The 22,973-nt window shown below is 35.6% G+C and overlaps 1 protein-coding gene and 2 long non-coding RNA genes across 5 annotated transcripts; 1 reads left to right on the forward strand and 2 right to left on the reverse strand.

The window, feature by feature from the left end:
- The first annotated feature begins 986 nt into the window (after positions 1-986).
- LOC143208637 (uncharacterized) lies at positions 987-3,275 on the forward strand. The gene is made up of 4 exons (XR_013008945.1): positions 987-1,411; positions 1,544-1,770; positions 2,642-2,783; positions 2,881-3,275. It is a non-coding gene; the product is annotated as an uncharacterized LOC143208637 (long non-coding RNA).
- An 841-nt stretch (positions 3,276-4,116) lies between these two features.
- LOC143208632 (uncharacterized) lies at positions 4,117-19,437 on the reverse strand. Of its 3 annotated transcripts, none has more exons than XM_076423203.1 (4): positions 17,256-19,437; positions 15,758-16,159; positions 5,196-14,909; positions 4,119-4,940 (listed from the first exon to the last, which is right to left on the reverse strand). In XM_076423203.1, the coding sequence occupies exons 2-3, from the start codon at positions 16,092-16,094 to the stop codon at positions 6,361-6,363; spliced, it is 8,886 nt and encodes a 2,961-aa protein (XP_076279318.1). In that variant the 5' UTR covers positions 16,095-16,159; positions 17,256-19,437; the 3' UTR covers positions 4,119-4,940; positions 5,196-6,360. The 3 variants fall into 3 exon arrangements, with proteins under 3 accessions (XP_076279317.1, XP_076279318.1, XP_076279316.1); XM_076423201.1 differs by having other exon boundaries at positions 5,196-14,927; positions 17,256-19,436; XM_076423202.1 differs by having other exon boundaries at positions 4,117-14,927; positions 17,256-19,436.
- Positions 19,438-20,562: 1,125 nt separating this feature from the next.
- LOC143208636 (uncharacterized) lies at positions 20,563-22,277 on the reverse strand. Its single transcript, XR_013008944.1, has 3 exons — positions 21,718-22,277; positions 21,014-21,104; positions 20,563-20,939 (listed from the first exon to the last, which is right to left on the reverse strand). It is a non-coding gene; the product is annotated as an uncharacterized LOC143208636 (long non-coding RNA).
- Positions 22,278-22,973: the final 696 nt, after the last annotated feature.

The following is a 22,973-nucleotide window of genomic DNA, read 5'->3' on the forward strand; positions in this document are numbered from 1 at the left end:
ATCAACATTTTTTATTTACACCTAAAAACGCCACTGTCTCGGAAGGAAATGGACATTCGAGAGAAGCAATGAAATTAGAGCATCATTGCGAAAAAAGATGAGTTTGCAATAACCTCAATATACATTTTATGAAATTCTATTATAATTATAGTTATGATTGTATTTTTTAATAAATAAACTTGTGTATGCTAGTATAAAATCAATTTATATATATTATACAATTTATTTTATTATTTGTTTGACAACTAATAAATCTACAAATTGATTCATAAACTAAAAAATACTTCCTGCATTTTCGTATTCTCCAATCAGTCCAAATAAATACCATCAACCTGTTCTCGATCATATACCAATTTTTATTAATGCAATTATGACAGTAACAAAACGTTTCTATTTAAAATGAATACATATTTTGAACATAGTTTTTACATTTTTAATTTTTTGGAAGGTTAAAAAATGTAATTAAAAAAGTAATGAAAAATAAAAATTAAAAAAAAATCCCCGCTGCACGGGGACTCGAATGCTAGCTCCAGATTGCGATTCATACGCTCGACGGCTCGACAGCCGAATTTCAGTTTCGCTTCCGCCGTAAAGCAATAGAACATGGCAACATGGCAAGTGCTAAAAATAGATTGTGGCTGGCATAAGCGCACAAGCAGCGCACACGGATATAGTAAAGGTACGTTGGTGAGTGTAGCGCGCGGGCGCGTTGCTAACACGATACAGTGTCTTCTGTGGTGGCCTCTGGTGGCCTCCTGTTCCTCACTCCAGTCAGAATATATCCTAGAGGGCGTAAGAGAAATATTCGAGCGACACAGATGTCGTCAGATGTGCTAACAGTAAAGTGGGTTCTGTTTCTTGCTAAAGATGATGTAGGTTCTGTTCCATGCTAAAGATGATGTAGGAGCTGTTCCAGGCTAAACATGATGTGGAGACAAAAGCGGCACGGCCAAAACCCGGGCGTGAGCACTCTCATATACTCTCTGTCGCCAACTCCCATAAGCACCGACGAGATACTATTAAAGACTGCCAGCCCCTGTGTTATTCCGCGGGACCAGTAAGTGGGCGCGAGTGGGCGCGGGGATAACGGGAAAGTTACAGTGATCTGATATACCACAGCGGTAAAAGTTAGGGGTATCCGTAGTATGAAGATTATATATAGATATGTTGAAAAACTAAAGTTATGAGCCAAAAACTTGCAATTGCCTGCTAAATGTCACAATGCGTGGCTCAAAATGTCATTTTGAGAAACATTTCCTAATTTTGAACGCCTGTCTATCGGTGCCTGTTGGGTCAAAAAAAAAGATTGACCAGTGAAATTTGAAGGAAATTTAATGCTCTTTCCAAAAATGAAAAACAAAAGTTCTGAGGACCCACAGTTTTTGAGTAATAGGCGAAAAACCAAAACAAGGTAATAAAAATCGTGGTTTTTCCCCCTCCCCAAGTTAGCACGGGGTCCTCGAGGTCGAAAACTGAGATTCGACACCCCAGAGTACCCCTAAATGACGTGTCAAAATTTCATTAAGTTCGGAATTCTTTCCAGGTAGACGCCTTTTTTTCGACCTGCCGACTGGACTATATGAAAAAACTTGACGACACTGAGGAAAATGAAAAATTGAATAACTCCGAGAAAAATGGAAAACTTAATGACTCCGAGAAAAATAAAGAACTTACTGACTCTGAGAAAAATGAAAAATTTAATAACTCTCAGTCAATAAGCAGTCTTCAATGACTCTTAAAAAAGCAATTAATCATGCAGGGATTGATCAGGTGTTTCTCTCTATATTAAAAAATATTTAAAAATCCTTTGACAAATCTGTTTTGTGGCGTCAGGATACTGCTGTCGATATTCCATCACACAGTTTGTATAGTATATATTATTTCTCCTCTTTGTTTCTATATAAAATTTTATTATGATCCTCCATTAGTTTAACGCCCCGTTCAGCGGTATCATTGACCACCTTCAGTCTATGTTTCAGTCAGACTACTTATTATTCATAATAACTTCTTTTTCCGATATTATAACTGTTTTTCTTTTGTAGATTGGAGCGTATTAATGAATTTATTTATATATACATATATATATATATATATATATATATATATATATATATATAAGGGAGTAGAGAGACTTCCAGGATTGCAAGATATTCATTTACTCATTTCTCGATAATACAAACACGGGGTTTTTCACTAGTAAAAAAAAAACGCCAGATAAAACATCGATCTAAGGCGCTATCTGCCTCAAAAGTCCTATTTTTTCGTTTACGAAGCGTAATTTGCATTATTCGGCAGCATGTGTAAATATGAAAATAGCTATATGCGCAGTTGTATGCTTCCGTATCTCTGTCAGTCATGTATATATGAAAAAACTCTTCAAACAAAAGTTGTAGTATATAAGGAGGTGGATATAGTATCAGAGAAAAAAATTTTTTCAAAGCCATTATTTCAAGTTTTCAAGGTCACGGATGTTTTTTCTATCAACAACTGTTTATGCTATATATGGATTCTTAGAGAGAAAAAAGACAAATTCAACGATATATCATAACGTCTATTTATGTCAAGATTTAAAAAATTCCAAATTTTCAAATTTGCTGCGCCTCATTTTCCCATGATCTAATCGCCCCCAAAATTTTTTCAGATAATTTTCTCAACATTTGTTACAATTCTGGTTTACGGGGCCAAAAAATTTCATGGTCGAAAAATAAGGTCCACCCTAATGTACATATACGTAAATTACGAGAAACGGTAAAGGGTGCTTAACGTCGAAGAAGAAAATCCTGGTAATTAAAACTTAATATGTACTACATTCCACGTTATTAGAATAATTGTAGTCTAATTATGATACATTTTATATCAACATTTTTTATTTACACCTAGAAACGCCACTGTCTCGCAAGGAAATGGACATTCGAGAGAAGCAATAAAATTAGAGCATTATCGCGAAAAAAGATGAGTTTGCAATAACCTCAATATTTTATGAAATTCTATTATAATTATAGTTATGACTGTATTTTTATATTATAGGAAGACAGAAGATCAAATTGTGTGTATGCTAGTATAAAATCAATTTATATATATTATACAATTTATTTTATTATTTGTTTGACAACTAATAAATCTACAAATTGTTTCATAAACTAAAAAGTACTTCCTGCATTTTCGTATTCTCCAATCAGTCCAAATAAATACCATCAACCTGTTCTCGATCATATACCAATTTTTATTAATGCAATTATGACAGTAACAAAACGTTTCTATTTAAAATGAATACATATTCTGAACATAGTTTTAACATTTTTAATTTTTTGGAAGGTTAAAAAATGTAATTAAAAAAGTAATGAAAAATAAAAATTTAAAAAAAATCCTCGCTGCACGGGGACCCGAAGGCTAGCTCCAGATTGCGATTCATACGCTCGACGGCTCGACAGTCGAATTTCAGTTTCGTTTCCGTAAGCCGTAAAGCATGGCAACATGGCAAGTTCTAAAAATAGATTGTGGCTCGCACAAGCAGCGCACACGGATATAGTAAAGGTACGCTGGTGAGTGTAGCGCGCGGGCGCGTTGCTAACACGATACCAATACAGTGTCTTCTGCACCGACGAAATGCCGTCGTTGGCCTCCTGTTTCTCACTCCAGTCAGAATATATCCTAGAGGGCGTAAGAGAACACCGAAAAATTCGAGTCCCGCCAACTCCCGTAAGGCTGGCAGTCTTTAATAGTATCTCGTCGGTGCCTTCTGTTTCTCTGGATGGAGCTAAAATATATCCTAGAGGGCGTAAGAAATACCGAAAAATTCGAGTCCCGCCAACTCCCATAAGGCTGGCAGTCTTTAACAGTATCTCGTCGGTGCTTCAGATTTAAGGACTGTTTAGTTTGCCACAGACTCCGGCCGGCACCAATGCCATCGACGAGATACTACTTAAGATTTGTACAGACGTCTCATGCTATTGTTCTATCACGCCGGATTTGCTGGGGCCAAAGCGGCCCCAATACCACTTCGGTGTCGCGCCCAATGTTACCGATAGCAACGTATTAGCAAGTACCGGATATTCTGTATACCCAATTTCTACTTTAAGACGATCTACAACGAAGTGAATTTGAATTTTGAACTGATTCATCCTTGAAACGTTTTGATTTACTCTCCTACTAGTCAAAAATATAAAAAATTTGGTTTTTTAATAAACTTGAAAATATGGGGTTTTTGCCGCTGTCAGACCACTGTGCGGCGCGGTGCACATTTTGCTATAACTTTTGATCTAAAAAAGATATCGAAGCGAAAGGATTAAACCCGGGATTTGCCCGGGCACAATGCTGGCCGCACAGTCCTGGATTCTGCTCGGCCCAGCTCCAGCAGAAGCTGTGATGCCCCATCTTTCTGCCGGCAGAATACGCGTCCACGCGGACTCAGCTGCCCGTCCAAAATCGAGCGCGTTTGCTTACTAGGTGTAAGAACACATAGGCACAGTAAGTGTACTATAGATTATGGTGCGAGAACCTGAATTTACTATTATTTTTGTAAATTTCTTACTCCATAATTTAAATTCCAAAAGTATAAGGTATAAACAAGTTTATTAGTTTAACAATTACTAATCTTTCGACTTACCGTAAGCTTTTTATAATTGGCATTTAAAAAATTAACTGCTCTAAATTTTGTGTCAAAATCAATTAGGATATATGTGAGGTATAATTTGCTCCGTTTTTGAAATATTCTTTTTATTTAACAATAAGTGTTGCTGCAACAGACTAGTATTTAAATTTGTAGTATGTATTGTTTAACCTTTTGTACGCGACTTACACATTATTACCGAAAGCGTTCGAAGAAAAGAAAAAACATTGAAGATGGCTTTTTGACATTTCATCATTCGCACAGTATAATGTAGAATGTAGAAGCTGTACGCTGTTGGCAATACATATCCAGGCTTCTGTTGTGCCTTCACCTAGAATAATAATTCGGTTACTGAAAAATACATATATTTCGCTATCAAACGAAAATCAAAGAAAAACTATACTAATTGTAAGCACCAATTTGTACACGCTTATAAACTGATTTGTACTTTTCGTTATTGCATAAAAGGAAAGAAAAAATAGAGGAGAAAGTCCATTCCTTCGTTACTTTGGTCTTTGAATACATCCTGATAATACATTCCTGATAAAAAAAGTCTTCATCTCCATTTCGCGACGCGAATATTTACCGAATAAACCTTAAACGCGAGGTTTCTTCGTGTTATTCTTCTCTGGACTACGTTGAGCTTTCTTCTCCGGACTGAAGAAGCTGCTGCGTTTTCTTCTCGGTACAGGCGACACTTGCTTCAAGTGTTCCATGTCATTGAACACCACTTGGGTACCTCCTCTGCTAGTTGTTCAGTTATCAAACTATAATACAAGGATTATTTATAGCTTAGACTGTATAACTTATAAAGGGTGCGTTCCATTTCACGCATCAGACGCATAGATCGCATTCAATGCGATGCGCGCATTGACATCGTTCCGTTTCGCGCGCTTGGAAAGCGCAATGATTGTCGCGAACAAAGAACATGTAGAAAATTAGAACGGATTAAATGAATAATCGTACTCGAAGAACTGATAACGGACAAGAGTCGCTCCGCCAAGTCTCGGCCTTTAAATATTCTTGGAAACGGCAGGCGGGGTTGTACGCGATTGGTTCCGAATCGATCGCATGATCTACGGAGACGATTGTTCAAGATTCGAATCGTGGAGAATTACCGGTGATGGGCGCGGGCGCTGACAAACACACCGTGGCCTCGCGCAACGGTTCCGCGTGATCGCTACGCGACTCTAAACATGATTGAAAAATATCAAAGCGAACGGAGCTCGACGGATGGCGTAACGACCGGCAAATTCACAATTCGAATCCCGAAAAAGCTTTTTAAAAAAATGTCTAATATATTGATAAATATAATTATAAAATACTATTTTTGTGATTAATATTTTATTCCTATAAATGTAATATATAAGTATTTGTATTTAAATATTGTATAATGTTTGTAGTAAAATAATTGTTATTTTTTATGCTACATATACATACATATTGAACGAATTATTGGATATCGCTAATAAGTAAATGTATTTGATAGTAAATCGATAGTTTAAAACATCAGTCACTTTACATTCGCCTCACTCTATTCCACTCTATTCTAGTCAATCTGGGAACACTTTACATACACTAATTCAGCCTCAACTGGCGACACTGCATACACTCTCCTTTAACGCAATAAATATGTCTAATAGAATCAAATGGTAAACTTGTAGCTGTGATATGGAGTACAAACTAGCCCATATACCAAAATTTGTACCTTTTACAATATCTACTTTCCCTTAATTTGACTCTATGGTTTGCTAAAACTCAGATGTTGTAACTGATTTAAGTATAATATAGTCTAATAATTTACTTGCAACATTCTTATGTCCATTAGCTATAGCAACTTGCAATAATGTATTCCCTTGATTATTACGAGCATTTGTTACAGCTAAGAACTCATCAGGTTTTACTGCTCTTAGCTTGCTGATAGATTCAACATTACCATTTTTTATATCTCTAAACAATTCTTCGATTAATTTCAGTAAGTTAGTAACTTTTTGGTCCTTAGAAAGGTCGATAGGTATTTTACCTTCTTTGTTCTCAATGTTATAAATTGCACCATGTTTTAATAAAGATTTTACAACTTCTAAGAAGCCATTTTTAGCCGCAACATGAAGTGATGTAGTACCACCAGAAGTTGTTCTAGCATTAATAAAGTCATTTAATTCATCATGACTTACATGTTGTAATAAAACTTCGACAACTTCTGTGTAACCTTTGGAAGAAGCTATATGTAATGGCGTATTGCCCTTGTTGGTAATTTGAGCAACTTCAGCTCCATTTTTTAATAAGGTATTTACAACATCTATGTTGCCGTTGTTAACAGCATGGTGTAATGGTGTTCTTCCATCGGTATCTTTGAAGTTAACAATTACCCCCCTTTTGATGAAATTCTCAACTGCTACAGGATTGTCATTTTCTATGGCCTCAAGTAACTTTTTAGAAAAAGCAGACAGGAATCTCTGATTGATTGACTCTAAGAACTTCTTTACAGGAATGTCAATATTGAGTTCAACCATTTCTATGAACGATCTTACATCTTTGTTCAAGTCACTATGCAATAACTTATAATATTTTGTACCTTGCCCTTTGGAAACGAAGCATTTAGCCTCCCCACCGTAAGCTTCATCTGTATACCCTGACGTTATGTGTTTTGGATCAAATTCTAGTGCTACTAGCATATCATTTACTGACTGTATGCTTTTATTATCTATCGAACCAGGTACACAATCTTTGTATACCTCAACTAAATGATATGCATTTCCTAGGTAATAAGAACCTTCCTTAAGAGTCTTCCAAGGAAAAGTATTCTTGTCTGAGCCATATGGTTGCGACATGCTCCGCAACATAGGAAGGTAAAACTTAGAAAAACGGATATGTAGCTCTGCAGCATTTTTTAGATTTTCAAGTTTATCCAACTCACATTCAGGGCTAAACTGCAATTGAACTTGATCTGGCTCTTTCAGCATTTTTAACAATTTACTTGCAACATTCTTATGTCCATTAGCTATAGCAACTTGCAATAACGTATTCCCTTGATTATTACGACCATTTGTTATAGCTAAGAACTCATCAGGTTTTACTGCTCTTAGCTTGCTGATAGATTCAACATTACCATTTTTTATATCTCTAAACAATTCTTCGATTAATTTCAGTAAGTTAGTAACTTTTTGGTCCTTAGAAAGGTCGATAGGTATTTTACCTTCTTTGTTCTCAATGTTATAAATTGCACCATGTTTTAATAAAGATTTTACAACTTCTAAGAAGCCATTTTTAGCCGCAACATGAAGTGATGTAGTACCACCAGAAGTTGTTCTAGCATTAATAAAGTCATTTAATTTATCACGACTGATATGTTGTAACAGAACCTCGACAATTTCTTTGTAACATTTGGAAGTAGCAGTGTGTAACGGTGTATTACCTTTATTAGTAACTTGATTAACATTAGCTCCATTTGTTAGTAAGATGTTCACAATATCTATGTGTCCATTGCTAACAGCATAATGCAATGGTGTTCTTCCATCAATATCTTTATCGTTGGCATCAGCTCCATCTTTTAACAGACACTGAACAGTTTGTATATCACCTTTATTAGCAGCAATGTTGATGTCTTTCTGCAGATGCTGTAGAACCTCTGATGCTTCGCTACCCTCAAGCTTAAATCTATAATTAATCAACGCTATTTTTTCATAAATATCTAAAACAGTTGGATGACTTGGTCCAAAAACAGCTTTTCTTTGATCAAGACTTTCTCTGTAGACTTTAAGTGCGCTGATGAATTTCCCTTGAGCAAAAAGTACATTTGCTATGTTGTATTGAGTATTCAAGATGTCTGGGTGATTTTGTTGTAAAGCTTTTTCCTGGATATTTAGAACCTCTTGAGAAGCTTTCAAGCCTTCATGATATTTCTTTTGATGGGTGAGTACTCCAGCAATGTTATGTAACGTTCTCAAGGTATCAGCATGATTAATACCTAAAATTATTTTCTTCTCTTCAAAAACCTCTTTATAGATTTTTAAGGACTCTTCGTATTTACCTTGGTTAGCTAGTACCATTGCTATATTATTTTTGGCACTCACAGTGGCTAGATCATGTGTACCTAGTGTTTCTTTCCTCTTTTCAAAAACTGCCCTATTGATATTTAACGCTTCTTCATATTTTCCCAGTCTATCTAATACTAATGCCATGTGAAACTGAGTATTTAAGGTATCTGAATGATTTGATCCTAGTATTTCCTTTTGTCTCTGATAGACTTCTTGATAAATATTAAAAGCTTTTTCATCTTTCCCCTTTCTATGCAGCACTAGAGCGATTGTACTTCTTGTACTTAAAGTATTCTTATCATTTAAACCCAGCATTTCTTTTTGTTTTTGAAAAATCTCTTCAAGCATATTTAAAGCTTCTTGGTAAATTCCTTGCTTATATAGCACTGTGGCTATATATTTCTGAATATCTAAAGTACCAGGATTATCTGGTCCTAGTATTTCTTTTCTTCTTTCAAATGCGCTTCTGAAAATACTTAAGGCTCTTTGGTAATTGCCTTGGTTAAAGAGCACTAAAGCTGTACCAATCTGAGCGGATACGTCACTTTGCGATATCTGCTTCAACTGCTCGACTTTTGAAAAGTTACTATGTACTGCAGCAACTACTAACGTTTTGTTCTCTCTATTACGAGCACTCATCACTGCTTTTATTGTATCAATATCCTTTATCTTATTTAGGTCATTAATAACTTGAGCATTACCTTCTTTAACTTTCTTAAATGACTCACTAATTAATTTAAATAAACTAGTTATATCTCTATCTGCAGTGAAGTCTGATGGTGTTTTACCGTTGTCAGAAACAGCATTATATACTGCACCATGGGACAGTAAAGCTTTTACAATTTTTAAATGTGAGAACTTAGCAGCATAATATATAGGAGTAAATCTCTTGCTACCAAGCGCATTAGGATTGGCTTTATTCTGTAATAAAATCTTGACAACTCCGTCATAGCCTTTCCATGCAGCATAATGTAATGACGTTCCACTATCAGCATTTCTTGCGTTAATAAATGCTCCTGCTCTAATGTTATTCTCAACCTCTGAAGAGCTATTACGTTTTACAGACTCAAATAATTTTTCAGTTGATGCTAATAAATTGATAACATCTTTGTTGTCAGCCATTTCTAAAGGTCTTCTATAAAGCTTGTCAAGAGCATTATAAATTGCGCCATTTTTTACTAAAACTTCAATAACGTCTTTATAACCAAAGTTAGCAGCAATATGCAGAGGGGTTGAGCCATTAGAATCTTTAGCATTAACGTCAGCACCTTGTGCTATCAAGTATTTTACAACTTCTAACTGACCTTTCATTGCAGCATAGAACAGTAATGTCTGGTTAGCTGTACCAAGCTCATTAACACTTAACCCCTTACTAAGGAAAAACTTTACAGTGTCTTTGTAACCTTCTCTGGCTGCAATATGTATAGGCTTTGAGCCAGAGGCATTTTTGGCGTTAATATTAGACCCTTCATCTACTAGACATTTTACCATTTCTAAATTACTTGCTTGTGAAGCAATGTGCAGTATCGTCCAATCATCGTTGCCTTTAGTGTTCATATCTACTTTTTTATACTGCAGTAACATTTTCACCACTTGCAAATGACCATGTGCAACTGCTAATTCTAAAGGTGTTCTGTTCTTATTATCCTTAACATTAACTTTTGCTCCATTACTTAATAGGACTTCAACAATATTAACATGGCCGCGTCCGGCAGCTATATGTAGTGGAGTACCTTCAATATTTACAACGTTAACGTTAGCCCTGTTTGCTATCAAAATTTCAGCAACTTCTTCATGGCCTTTTTGTGCCGCAAGATATAATGGTGTTGTACCATTAATAGTCATAGCATCAACATTGGCTCCCCTTGCTATCAGAGCATTTACTATCTCCTTGTGGCCTCTTGTAGCAGCCAAATGTAATGGTGTAGCATCTTCAGCACCTTTCATATTAACACGGGCCTTGTTTTTTAGCAAAATCTCCACAATATCCCTACGACCAGTGACCACTGCTAGTAATAAAGGTTCACCACTTTCTGCATTAACACTAGCTCCATTTTCTATAAGAACTTCAACAATCTCCTTGTGGTTATGCTTAATAGCAGAAAGCAATGGCGTTAGGTTGTTACTCTTAACATTAACATTGGCTCTATTTGCTACCAAAATCCCAACGATTTCCTTATTACCTCCTTCCACAGCTACATGTAATGGTGTACTACCTGCAACACTTTCCACATTAACTTCGGCTTCATTTTTTATTAAAAGGTTCACAATATCTTTGTGACCCCCTACAATAGCCACATGTAAAGGTGTAAGACCATAATTACTACTAGTATTGACTTCAGCTTTACTTTTGATTAGAAAAGCAATAGCGTCTTTCTGCCCACTTAGAGCAGCTACATGCAATGGCGTCATGCCATCATTAGTTCTAGCATCAACTTCAGCTTTATTTTTTATTAGAAGATCAATAATATCTTTGCTACCATTCATTGTAGCTGCATGTAATGGTGTACTACCCTTAATGTTTTGAGCTCTAACTTCAGCTTTATTTCTTATTAGGAGTTCAATAATATCTTTGTGACCTTTCAGAGCAGCTACATATAATGGTGTTAGATTGCCATTGGCTTTATCATTGATTTCTACTCCATTTTTTATTAAAAGCTCAGCAACTGCCTTATGACCACTCTCTGCTGCATAGTGTAATGGCGTAGCATTATTTTTATCTTTAGCGCGAATGTTAACCCCATGCTCGAGAAGAGCAGCAACTATTTTTAAGTGGCCACTCTGCACTGCAAAATGTAGTGGGGTTATACCTTCCACAGTGGCAATACTAGCATTTGCCTTGTTTTTCAGTAAAGCCTTAACAATTTTCTCATGTCCATCTTTTGCTGCGTAGTGCAAAGGTGTGTTATTATAGGTTTTGTCAGCAACATTAACATTAGCTCCATGCTTCAATAAAATATTAGCTATCTTTTCATGGCCGCTTTCTACTGCATGGTGTAATGATGTACAACCATCTATAACTCTGGAGTTAACATCGGCTCCTTTGAGAATTAAAGCATTCACTACTTCTAAGTGGCCATTTAGTGCTGCTGTATGTAATGGTATTCCCCCCCTATCGTTTCTTGCATTAACATTTGCCTCTTTTTTCAGTAAAAAATTCACTAGCCCTAGATAACCTCTTTCTGCAGCTATATGTAGTGACGTAAAGCCACCCATAGTCTCGTTGATGTCAACATTCGCTTCTTTTTCCAGCATAATCTTAGCAACATCAATATGATTGTTTTTTATTGCATGGTGTAAAGGTGAAGAACCAAATATATCTTTGGTAGTAGTATTAGCATTATTTTTTAGTAGAATTTCAACAGCATCTTTGTGACCATTTTCAGCTGCAATATGTAGTGATGTTTTGCCACTATTATCTACATCATCAACATATACACCTGTTTCTCTTATAAAAAATTCCACAATATCTTTCCTTCCATGTGCAGCAGCAATATGAAGTGGACTTTGACCATTTACATCTTTAATATTGACACCTAATTTTTGATCAATGATAAATTTTACAACCTCGAGACCAGGTCCACGAGCAGCAAAATGTAATGTGTTCGATGAGTTAATACTTCTAGCATTGATATCTGCTCCTTTTCTGAGATAACTCTTTAAGTCTTCAAGATTTCCCTTTTCTATCGCAGCAAACATTTTTTCCTGATTAGTAATAGTGATAAGGCTTTGATCGTATTTATCCTTCAGCTTGGAAGGATCATCTCTTACCAATTTGCCAACTTTCTTCTTACTTTTTATTACATTTTCTGAAATAAGTTTCTTAGCGTTCGAGATAATTACTATTGAGGGATCAAATAACAATATATCAACTAAGGTATTATCGTGTGCTAAGTGATTACGCAAACATTTTCCAGTTAATAAAGGAGTGTTATCATCTAAAAAAAGTAGATTGTTTTCTAGATGCTTCTCTGATCTACCTAAGATTGACATTATATCCAGAACAAGCATTTCTACTACTGCTTGCAACTTTTTATTCCTCTTGTAGGAAGGGAGCTTTTTAATTAACTTGCCACTTAATGCGTTGTTCCTCAAAATACTTTTCAGTTCAGATAACTTCAGTTTAAGCTGGTTATTATATTTTCCTTCTGTTATATTGTAAGCCTTCGTTTGTTTATATATAGGAATAAAAGAACCTTTCACATTCAACTTGTCTCTTAATTCCTCAATCCATTTAATGTCACCTGTTCCAAATTCAGCAATGTAAACAATCTCACAAGTTAATCTATTTACTTTATCAAGGCTGTCATCCTTTATTCTTAAGCTAGCACTACGAGAAATTGTCATTGATAGGTTGGTAATTTCTTTAAGATTGTGAGACTCCATTTGGACAGGAATATTCTTTAGTGTTTTAGTAGCAAAGAATTTAATTCCTCTAATAAAGTTGTGGTCAATCTTATTGTCACTCATACTAGTACTTAAACACTTTAATGATCCAAATCCTGTAATATAATCAGTTCTGATATTTTCTGATTGAGTTCTTGCACCATTGATTATGTTATTAATTTGATTAAATAGCTCTTTTTCATAATTCGTCTTGTCAGTTATACTATTGCTTAATTCTTTAATGAGTTTTTCAAGCTTATCATGTTCCATCACTTTAAAACTCTCTGCAATCATTTTATCTAATTCAACATTACTAAATATTCTAGCAACTTCTTTTATCTCGTCTAAGCTTTCACTACTGGTAATTTTTGTTAGCAATATTCTGATCATTTTAATCTTGTTGTTGTAAAGAATATCAGTAATTACATTATCGATTCTTGTAGTATCATTCTGAACACGAATAAAAAAGTTAATATCTGCATTTTCTGCAATCTCTGTTCTCTTAGAAAGCGAGTAAGCATGTGATAATGAATTACGTAAATCTATAATGACTTCTCTCGTGTTCCTTGGTAATGACAGTAGAAGAAGCTCGATTGTAGTGCTAGATAACTTAGGAGATTCTAGAGTGTTTTTTAAATATTCACCAATAACTTGTAAAACCCTTGTAATAATTAACTGTCCTTCCCTTTGTTTAGGATTAGCTGATAACGCCAACTTTATATAATCACTTATTTTCTCTAAAGAATGAATATCCCTAATTTGTTGATAATCGCTATACAACTCTCCAAATTGAGGATAATTGCTAACGATCTCTGCAACAACTCTCTCACGTTTTAACTTTGGGAGATCATAAAATTTGCCAATGTCCACACCTTCTATAATATCTTTTTCTTCTTTAAGTTCCTTTGCAAAATTTTCCAAGTGGTTTAGTATTTTACTTTTATTCAATGTGGCATTATAGAATAGATTAATTTCCTGTCGTTTTATGTGAGAAGAAACAAAACTGATCAAACAAAATTCCATTTCTTCCCAAGGCAGTCTATTGTAGGTTGATTTCAACTGCTGCTTTAATACATGAATATTTTGTGCAATAAATTTTGCTATGAATAAAAACTTTTCATCTACTTTTTCTGTGTTTGAATACTCTGCCTTTAACAAGCTAATATTTTGAAGTACTAACTCAATCCGCTCTCTGATGTTATTAAGATAACTCTTCACATTCTGATCTTGTTCAGAAGCACTAGAGAAGAAACGGAGGTTTATCAACTTATTTTCAACAAAAATTTCTATCTCTTCTGACAATGGTACGTTCTTTAGTTTTAATTCCTCATAAGCTCGTGAAAGAATTTCATCTAATTCTCTGAAATGAACAGCAAAATAATTGCCTGGCCATTTATTAATGAGTGTATCAAGAAGTTCAACATTGCCTGAACGTATAGCATAATAAAATGCATTATGGCATGTTTCATCCTCATCATCTGGTAATATAGTAGTTTCTCTGATGCCAACAGATAAATCACTGAGAATTTTACTATTACTGCCAAGTAGGTACTCTAAAATCTTTACCTTATTATGTTTACAAGCTAAGATAACTAAGTTAGTACTCTTAACAGGGTTGTTAGCATTATCATAATAATCTCTCAAAGTTACTTGATCTTCTGCATCACTTATGTAATCAATGAAGTTGCTTAATTTTTTTAAACTATCGACATTACCATCTAATATTGCCTCTTCGAGTTTAGTTAAAACCAGGAGATAAAGTTCTTCAGCTTTTGCTTTTCTGCAGTAGAGCTTTTTATATTCTCTAATAAACTCCTCTTTCGATGTGTAAGAACGTGATAGAAACTGTAGCTTGTCGCAGTTGGAGCTAGAACAAACTGTAGCATGCACGCATGCTAATGATTATTATAAAATATTAGCTAAAAAGAATTTTCCTGAAATTAGAATAAATCATGAATCACTGAACCTTTTTCTAATAGAGTGGTATAAACATAATGCATGTGCACCAAAGCAGAAAGAGTAACTTAATCTTCTAAAGAAGATATTATCAATAGTAAATATAATAGCAAATAAAGTACTAGAGATATAAACTATGCATTTAGTGGATACATGAAAAAAATCAAAACACTTATTTGTTATCGCGCATCAATCAATCGGCCGTTTTTTACAGATAAGATTAACTGGAACAATCTTTTTGGCGAGTTCAATGTTAAGGTGAAAGTTGAATAGTTTTCATGAAACTTTTACGAAATGTCTTAGATTGGTATTGAACATTTCATTCACAAAATTGTAAACATTACTTCTACTAGAAAATATATATTGAATATAACATAAAATACTGTAAATATATAAGCTAATTATATACGGTTCCAGCAAACTAAAACTTTTCACGTAAGTATATAATTCATTGTTCCACATAACGCGATGCAGCAGGATCGAAAGAATGCAGCACACTGTAGAAAACATGCAACGCAGTGGAAATTAAAAAAAAAACAATGTGCACGTGGAGCACACTCGTCTCGGCGGTAAAACATGCGGTGACAACAACACGGAGAATAAAACTAAGAATAAGATCAGGAATAAAACTCGCAGAAAGGGTGAATCCGCATGGAAAGTAGTTTGATTGGTCAGAAGCCAAGACATAGCAATAATCATTCACCCAAGCAACAACGAGCGTGTTATCAGAATCTCGTGCTCAATGAACATTATTAAAGACAGAACTCACCAGCCTTTGAAGACGCTGAGGTTTCTCTGGACTCTAGCAGCCGTTTCTCTAGCATCCTGCCATCGGGAGGAGCAATGTTGTTGTTTGGTGGGCCGGTTTCCGGATCCAGCCTCGAGTTGTTTGTCAGGGTTTGATCGTCTTCCATGTTCCTCTTCAGCCTGCTTGTCTGTCTTTCGACCACCGATGTGGATGTGCGATCCGGCTCCAAAAGAGGATTCCCTTCCACACTTACATTCAAGTTCTCTACCGATTGCTGACCGTCCCGCGCATCCTCGATTGCCGCGCTCGATAGATCACTCGAACTTCGCTTCGGTTCGGCATTCTTTGCGAGCATCATCGTGCACTTCGTTTTTCACCCGCTATACCGGCTGATACCGGCCCCGGGTCGAGGGTATCCGCCAACTGTAAACCAAAGCCCCGTCTAAATATATTTATAGTCCGTAAGGGACTGTAAGGGACATAGGTTGGATATCCGTAAGGGATAGATTGGAACACGTTTTGCTTTTTATTAGTTCGTTCGGAAATAAAATGTTGTTCTTCGTGTGTTCTTTCTGCATTTATAAAGAAATTATAAAACAGTAAAAGATAAAAAAAGTTTTAAAATATCGTGATGTTGTTTTTAATGGAACAAAGTCGTTACGCAATGAAACCAATTTTTATGCTATTCCTCTTTCCCACAATCAATGGAAAACATTTTTGTTTTGCGTAAAGATCCGCAGTCTGGTTTATATTGGTTTCTAAAAATTTCGAAAAAATGCTGGGTTACCAAATTCGACGAAATTTGGCACGATTTTTATTTATTGTGGACCTACAAATATTATTACCAATGAAAATAGTATTTTATTTGGTAGCACTTTCTTAAAATTTGTCTACATAAACTGGAAATTGAAAGTACGCATTTCCATAGCCATTTGCTTTTTTATTACCGCAAGGGTAAAAATTGTCAACATTTTTTATGCGGTGCAAATTTCATTTTAAATAAAGTCGTAAAAATGGAATCTTTAAATTACCTGAAAAATCGCGAAGAGGATCGTAGAACAAAATGTTGTAAAACTTATTCTAAATAGTAAAAAATTAGCTTTTATTTTTCCTCTTGAAACGATTTTCCGAACGACCTAATAGCTAACAAATTTCGTAGGGTGAGAATTACAAAAATGTACACCCTTAATTGGAAAGGTATATATTATAGTTGCCAGTTATACAATTTTCGCTGGAGAAAGTATAATGATAAGGTTAAGATAAAAAATTAAGCCAATTTTCTGAAAACAAAAACTCTGAAAAGTAAAAGTTGAAATGAAGTCAAAACGCCCTATAATCAATGATAATCAATGATTATTGAGTATCTATTTCTCAAATCACGATTCGACACAAAAAAGAACATTGAAGAATGGAAAAACGTCACCATTTCGGACGGATAGAAATTTAATCTAAATGGACAGATTTTAAAATAAAGTCGAAGTAGAATTAGTTCGATAAGAGATTAATGTATTTTAATTACCTCTGTTTCAAATGATTCTCAAAACTGGAACTTTTACTTCTTATTACGGGCGCACAGCAGTTCCGTATTATCAGTGATGCCAGAATCATGAGCTGTCATGAGCAGTGTTGGGATTTGGGATTTTGGGATTCCCAACCATTCCCAACCAGAGTGGCCAGACCAGGCCAGACGAGTCCGACCTTGGGACTCGCGAGGGGAATACAGTACCCCTTCTCTGATGACCAGCAATATGCGCAAGCGCGACGGGGATCGAGTAAGGCGCATGGGAGACACGTTGCGCTTGCGCGATGGGGACGCAACAATGACAGATGACATATTACAAGTTTTAGGTTATTGCCGCATATCGAACCTATTACCTAATGAAATGAATCATATGAATCGTTCTAGATATTATCAACATTCTTTATTATAAATAAAATGAATTGTAACATGTGGGAGTTTCAGTTGTGAAATGAAGTATGCTTATTATGTATAATATGTATGTTGAAAAAAATGTTGAAATCTGTACTACTGAGTTACATTCCAGTAAAATCATAAATGTCCTAAAAATAAATCATAATCTATTTTAACACTTTTAAGGAATGGACATAGCAAGTTTTGAAACTACCTTTTTCAATGCATATCTTAAAAAGTTTAGTATTGGGAAGATGACACAAATTGTAGAACTAAAAATATTGTGTGAATATAATAAATATATTATACATAATACAGTGATATACAATAAAATTGTAGGACAATATAGCCTATCAGCTAGATATATACGCTACGGGAAAGGATGACTGGCGTGGGCGTTCAAATAAGAACTATTCAGTTATTGCCAGTGAAGCTGTCCGCCAAGAGTGAGATTTATTAATGAACTCTATAAACTGAACACTCAGAGCGTCACATAACACAATCAAATACAATACGATACAATAAAATATAATAAACAAATACACACACACACACCAAAATAAGCAAACAAATACTCAATATATATCACTGTCATTGCCGCTATTCTCAGTTTCACCAGCGAGCAAGGTTCCAGGTGATTTTTTTGGTATTTCTTCTCTATTGTACATTTGGGCATTAAATAATTCTAACATCTGATCTGTTATTTGGAAGCTGGAAGCATCAATTTGTTTTGATTGCAAATATAATTTAATATGTGTAAGATCGCGAAGCGTGTGTGTCCAGAAATAGCTTTATATTTCGCTAAACAGTCAGATGTTAAAATAGACATTCTTTTAAATAAATTTCCATCCAAAGTGATAGCTAAAAAAGCGTTACACCAGTGGTTCTTATTAGGCATAAAACCTACCGCACGAGAAAGAAATAAGTTGAAACGATTAGATGTTGTTGAATTTTGGAGCACCGTTAGGAATTTAAAGGATGAATCTGATAATTTGTTGTACGATGAAATTGCAAAACTTGCGTTAATATGCTTGTCATTGCCGCATTCAAATGCACATGTGGAAAGATATTTTTCCATGATAACAGACATAAAAGATAAAAAAAAGAAATATGTTAGATACACACACGATTCGCGATCTTACACGTATTAAATTATATTTGCAATCAAAACAAATTGATGCTTCTAGTTTCCAAATAACAGATCAGATGTTAGAATTATTTAATGCCCAAATGTACAATAGAGAAGAAATACCAAAAAAATCACCTGGAACCTTGCTCGCTGGTGAAACTGAGAATAGCGGCAATGACAGTGATATATATTGAGTATTTGTTTGCTTATTTTGGTGTGTGTGTGTATTTGTTTATTATATTTTATTGTATCATATTGTATTTGATTGTGTTATGTGATGCTCTGAGTGTTCAGTTCGTAGAGTTCATTAATAAATCTCACTACAACTTTTTAAGATATGCATTGAAAAAGGTAGTTTCAAAACTTGCTATGTCCATTCCTTAAAAGTGTTAAAATAGATTATGATTTATTTTTAGGACATTTATGATTTTACTGGAATGTAACTCAGTAGTACAGATTTCAACATTTTTTTCAACATACATATTATACATAATAAGCATACTTCATTTCACAACTGAAACTCCCACATGTTACAATTCATTTTATTTATAATAAAGAATGTTGATAATATCTAGAACGATTCATATGATTCATTTCATTAGGTAATAGGTTCGATATGCGGCAATAACCTAAAACTTGTAATATGTCATCTGTCATTGTTGCGTCCCCATCGCGCAAGCGCAACGTGTCTCCCATGCGCCTTACGTACTCGATCCCCGTCGCGCTTGCGCATATTGCTGGTCATCAGAGAAGGGGTACTGTATTCCCCTCGCGAGTCCCAAGCAGTGATGCCGAAATCGTGGTACTGTGGTACTAAGCCGTGGTACGAGACCCCCCACTATGACCTACCGTTGCCCCTACTGGCCTTCTCCAACTCGCTCGCGCGCTACACTCACCAACGTACCTCTCATATCCTAGGAGAGGTACGTTGCAGGGGGTGCAAGCTGCCGTGTTAAAGAAGTGGCCAGTATTTCAGCGCCACCTCAGTAGTAGGGCCGAACTGGGCCGAACTAATGGCAGTATATATAGATATAAAGCGGTAGACGGTTGTAAAAAAAACTGTTTACCCCAACAGGATTCGAACCTCGGTCTACCGCTTGGTAGTCCAACTCTTTAGCTGATTGGCCCACCGACGATCTTATAAAAGCATTGAAAATTTTGGTATATGTATCGCAAAAACTGCAGCGACACCAACGCCACCTCAGTACTAGGGTCGAACTACATATACTGGACCAACTATTTCCTTGGCTGTGGTTGGCTTCCGCTTGGTGACGTCACGTCGTTCATGATCAGTGCGCATGCGCTGGCATGCCATCAACGCCCTGATAGCACAACAGACTCCACGGGGAGTGACGAAAACGATTACAGGTAGACTCCACCTGGAACCAGTCCACGCGGAATGCAGCTTTCTGCAGTCCAGCTGGAACGCTACTCTATCCTGGATTCCGCTTCCCCGCAAGATGGCAGCACGGTCGCACTGATTAATGCGGCGAATGCCGTTATACAGGGCAGCGCCGTCGGTAAGGGCAGATCGCACTAATGTGGCAGATGTCGATAAAGTAGATTTCTATTGTACAAATATGTAGCAGTTTTCCTTTTTACCGACAATACTGATTTTTGAATGAATATTCAGTCATATGCAACGAGAGAAAACGAAAAAAAAAATAATTTGTGCAAAATAAAAATTCTCTGCATCCATTGCAAGAGATGGAAGCTAAGATTAAAATGTCCCCATGCAAAAAAAGACAAAGTGTCGTATAAGGGAAAAGAAAATTTACTTTTTCTTATTTTTTAATACGCCGCAGGGAGTTGGTAAAGACACATGGACAATGACACAAGGAATATATATATATATATATATAATAAATATTATAATTTTTTATTATTACTATGCTTTATTATTGGACGAACACCTAAATATCTCTTCAGGTTATTGTGATGCAAAAAATATTTGTTACGTAACGTGCACGGTGTGCCAGATATTTGGTCCATTGACACCATGCGCATTACGTAACAAATATTTTTTGCATCACAATAACCTGAAGAGATATTTAGGTGTTCGTATTTAAACGGAACACCCTGTATATTGTGATTATTACACGTTGTTGCCTCTGCTTCCCGAAACTTGTGGCCCGTAGCACGTTCTGGCATAGGTGGGATACCTAAAAAATACAAAGAAAATCAGTAATGTACAATATATGCATGTGTGTTGAATGGCATAATTAGATATACGTACCACGCGAAAAATTAGAGGTCTTCCTCTTCCCCGGTTGCCGCAGCTTCCTTCTACTCCTTCCCTGGATAGCACATTATATTTATCCTCTGTTCTGTAAATTAGATTTTCAATTACACAGTGAGTAAAGGTGAGTATTTAATCTTCTTCGCTTATTGCTCATCTCAACGAATTTTCTAATTTCTGGTGCTACAATTACAAAAGGTCTTCTGACGTTTTTCATCAACTAATATACCTAACTGATTCAAATATTGCAATGATATTTATAAAAAATCGATTAAGTTGAACTACAAACAAAAGAATGTACTACCAGAAATAAAAAAATTCGATGATGAGAAGCAAGTGAAGAAGATTAAATACTTGCCTTACTGAATTGGTTTAAGCCATCATTTTGCCGATTTAGAATATTGCTAAGCTAATTCTAATCTGAATGGGCCAAAGCTGAATTGTGTTGGATTTGTTTAAAGTGATAAATGATAATAATGATAATGAAAAGAGAGTGATAAAGTGATAAAGAAACAAACAATTTACTATTTTGGACTCTACATTGAAGTGAACATACTCGCCCCGTAGCACCTCATACGTGATGGCAAATGGCACTGTCGCGTGGTGTGCCGACAAGCGTTCTCACGCTTTTTCACGCGAAGATTTTGGGAGACATTTGAGCAAAATGAAACCGATTAACCAATATAAATATGTACAAATACCTTCCGTTCTTCCTTCCTTCCACGTAGTGCACGTAATCCAAGTAATCACATAATCCAAGCAAGTCAATCTAATAAATAGTCAAATAGTCAAATGCCGCAACGCAGACCGCACTCGCGAGTGTAACGTGTAACCACAGAGCGAAGCTATGTAAATATATCTGTGATTGTGTCAAGAAAAACGCTGCATGTCACAATTTCAAAAAATTTCAGTTTATGCATTTATTGAACTTTATAGTGTAGGATTAGGTATTTACCAGAAAAAACGTCACGAAAATCAATTCAAAAGGCTCGAAAAAATAATACAATTTATAACCAATGTCCTTGTCAAAGCATTAGTGATCAAAACTTTAAACGACAATATCTCGAAAGTGAAAGTACAATGTGACATGCGGCGGCGTCCTCCTGACAACCACAGATATTACGACCGAGCTAAGCGAACGAGAACTTGAGAACTGTTGAGAGTTGAGAGAATAACTGAAAACTGCTGAAAACTGAACGGCAGTTTCCCCTTCCCTGACGTATCGTCGTATCCGTGAGCGGTGTCGACCGCGCTTGCCCGTGTTGGTGCATGTTCGATTGCACGCGCGCTACACAACAAACGTACCTCTACCATGTCCGTGTGACTACCTGCTCGACTGATCGACGCCGACGCGTTCCTTCGATTTTCACGTTGCCGAAGTTTCGGAAGCATGAGGCGAAAAGTCGGAATCTGGAGACGGCGCGCATTTGAATCTCGGGCACAGCACGCGGCGCGACGCACATTTTGCTATAACTTTTGATCTAAAAGAGATATCGAAGAGAAATTAGGCCTAATTTTTTTTGAAAAATCGGTTTTTACGATGTAAAAAGAAATATATTTTGTATTTTTTAAATAATGTTTTCGTTGATTCTTAAGGTATAGCCGGAAAAGATGGTCAGAAGTATCCAACCAAATTTGTTTTTAGTCACGTCATGTTCAACAGAAAATTATGAAAAAATTCATGAATATTCTACCGAATAGCATACACTACTGAGATTTTTTTCAAAATTTTTGGTTGCAAAATCGATTTTTAAACAAATCGGAAAACATAAAATTGCCGATTTTATGTATATACATACATCAAAGTCTTCAGTTGACCACATTTATATTATTACGTTAGTTGTGTCTCATCCTGATTATTAATGTGTATTTTTTCAGATTTTTCGGATTACGGAAACATGTTTTAAAAAATTGAAAACCTCCAAAAATTCCAAGAAAATGCATGTTTTGTATTGAA

Source organism: Lasioglossum baleicum, chromosome 5 (genome assembly GCF_051020765.1).
Source record: "Lasioglossum baleicum chromosome 5, iyLasBale1, whole genome shotgun sequence".
NCBI lineage: Eukaryota > Metazoa > Arthropoda > Insecta > Hymenoptera > Halictidae > Lasioglossum > Lasioglossum baleicum.

Excerpts from the sequence above, each read along its gene's own strand:
- LOC143208632 (XM_076423202.1), bottom strand. The coding sequence starts at position 16,094 with ATGATGCTCGCAAAGAATGCCGAACCGAAGCGAAGTTCGAGTGATCTA. Across the intron at positions 14,928-15,757 it reads CTCAGCGTCTTCAAAGGCTG|CATGCGTGCATGCTACAGTT; the intron begins GTGAGTTCTGTC and ends AATAATCATTAG.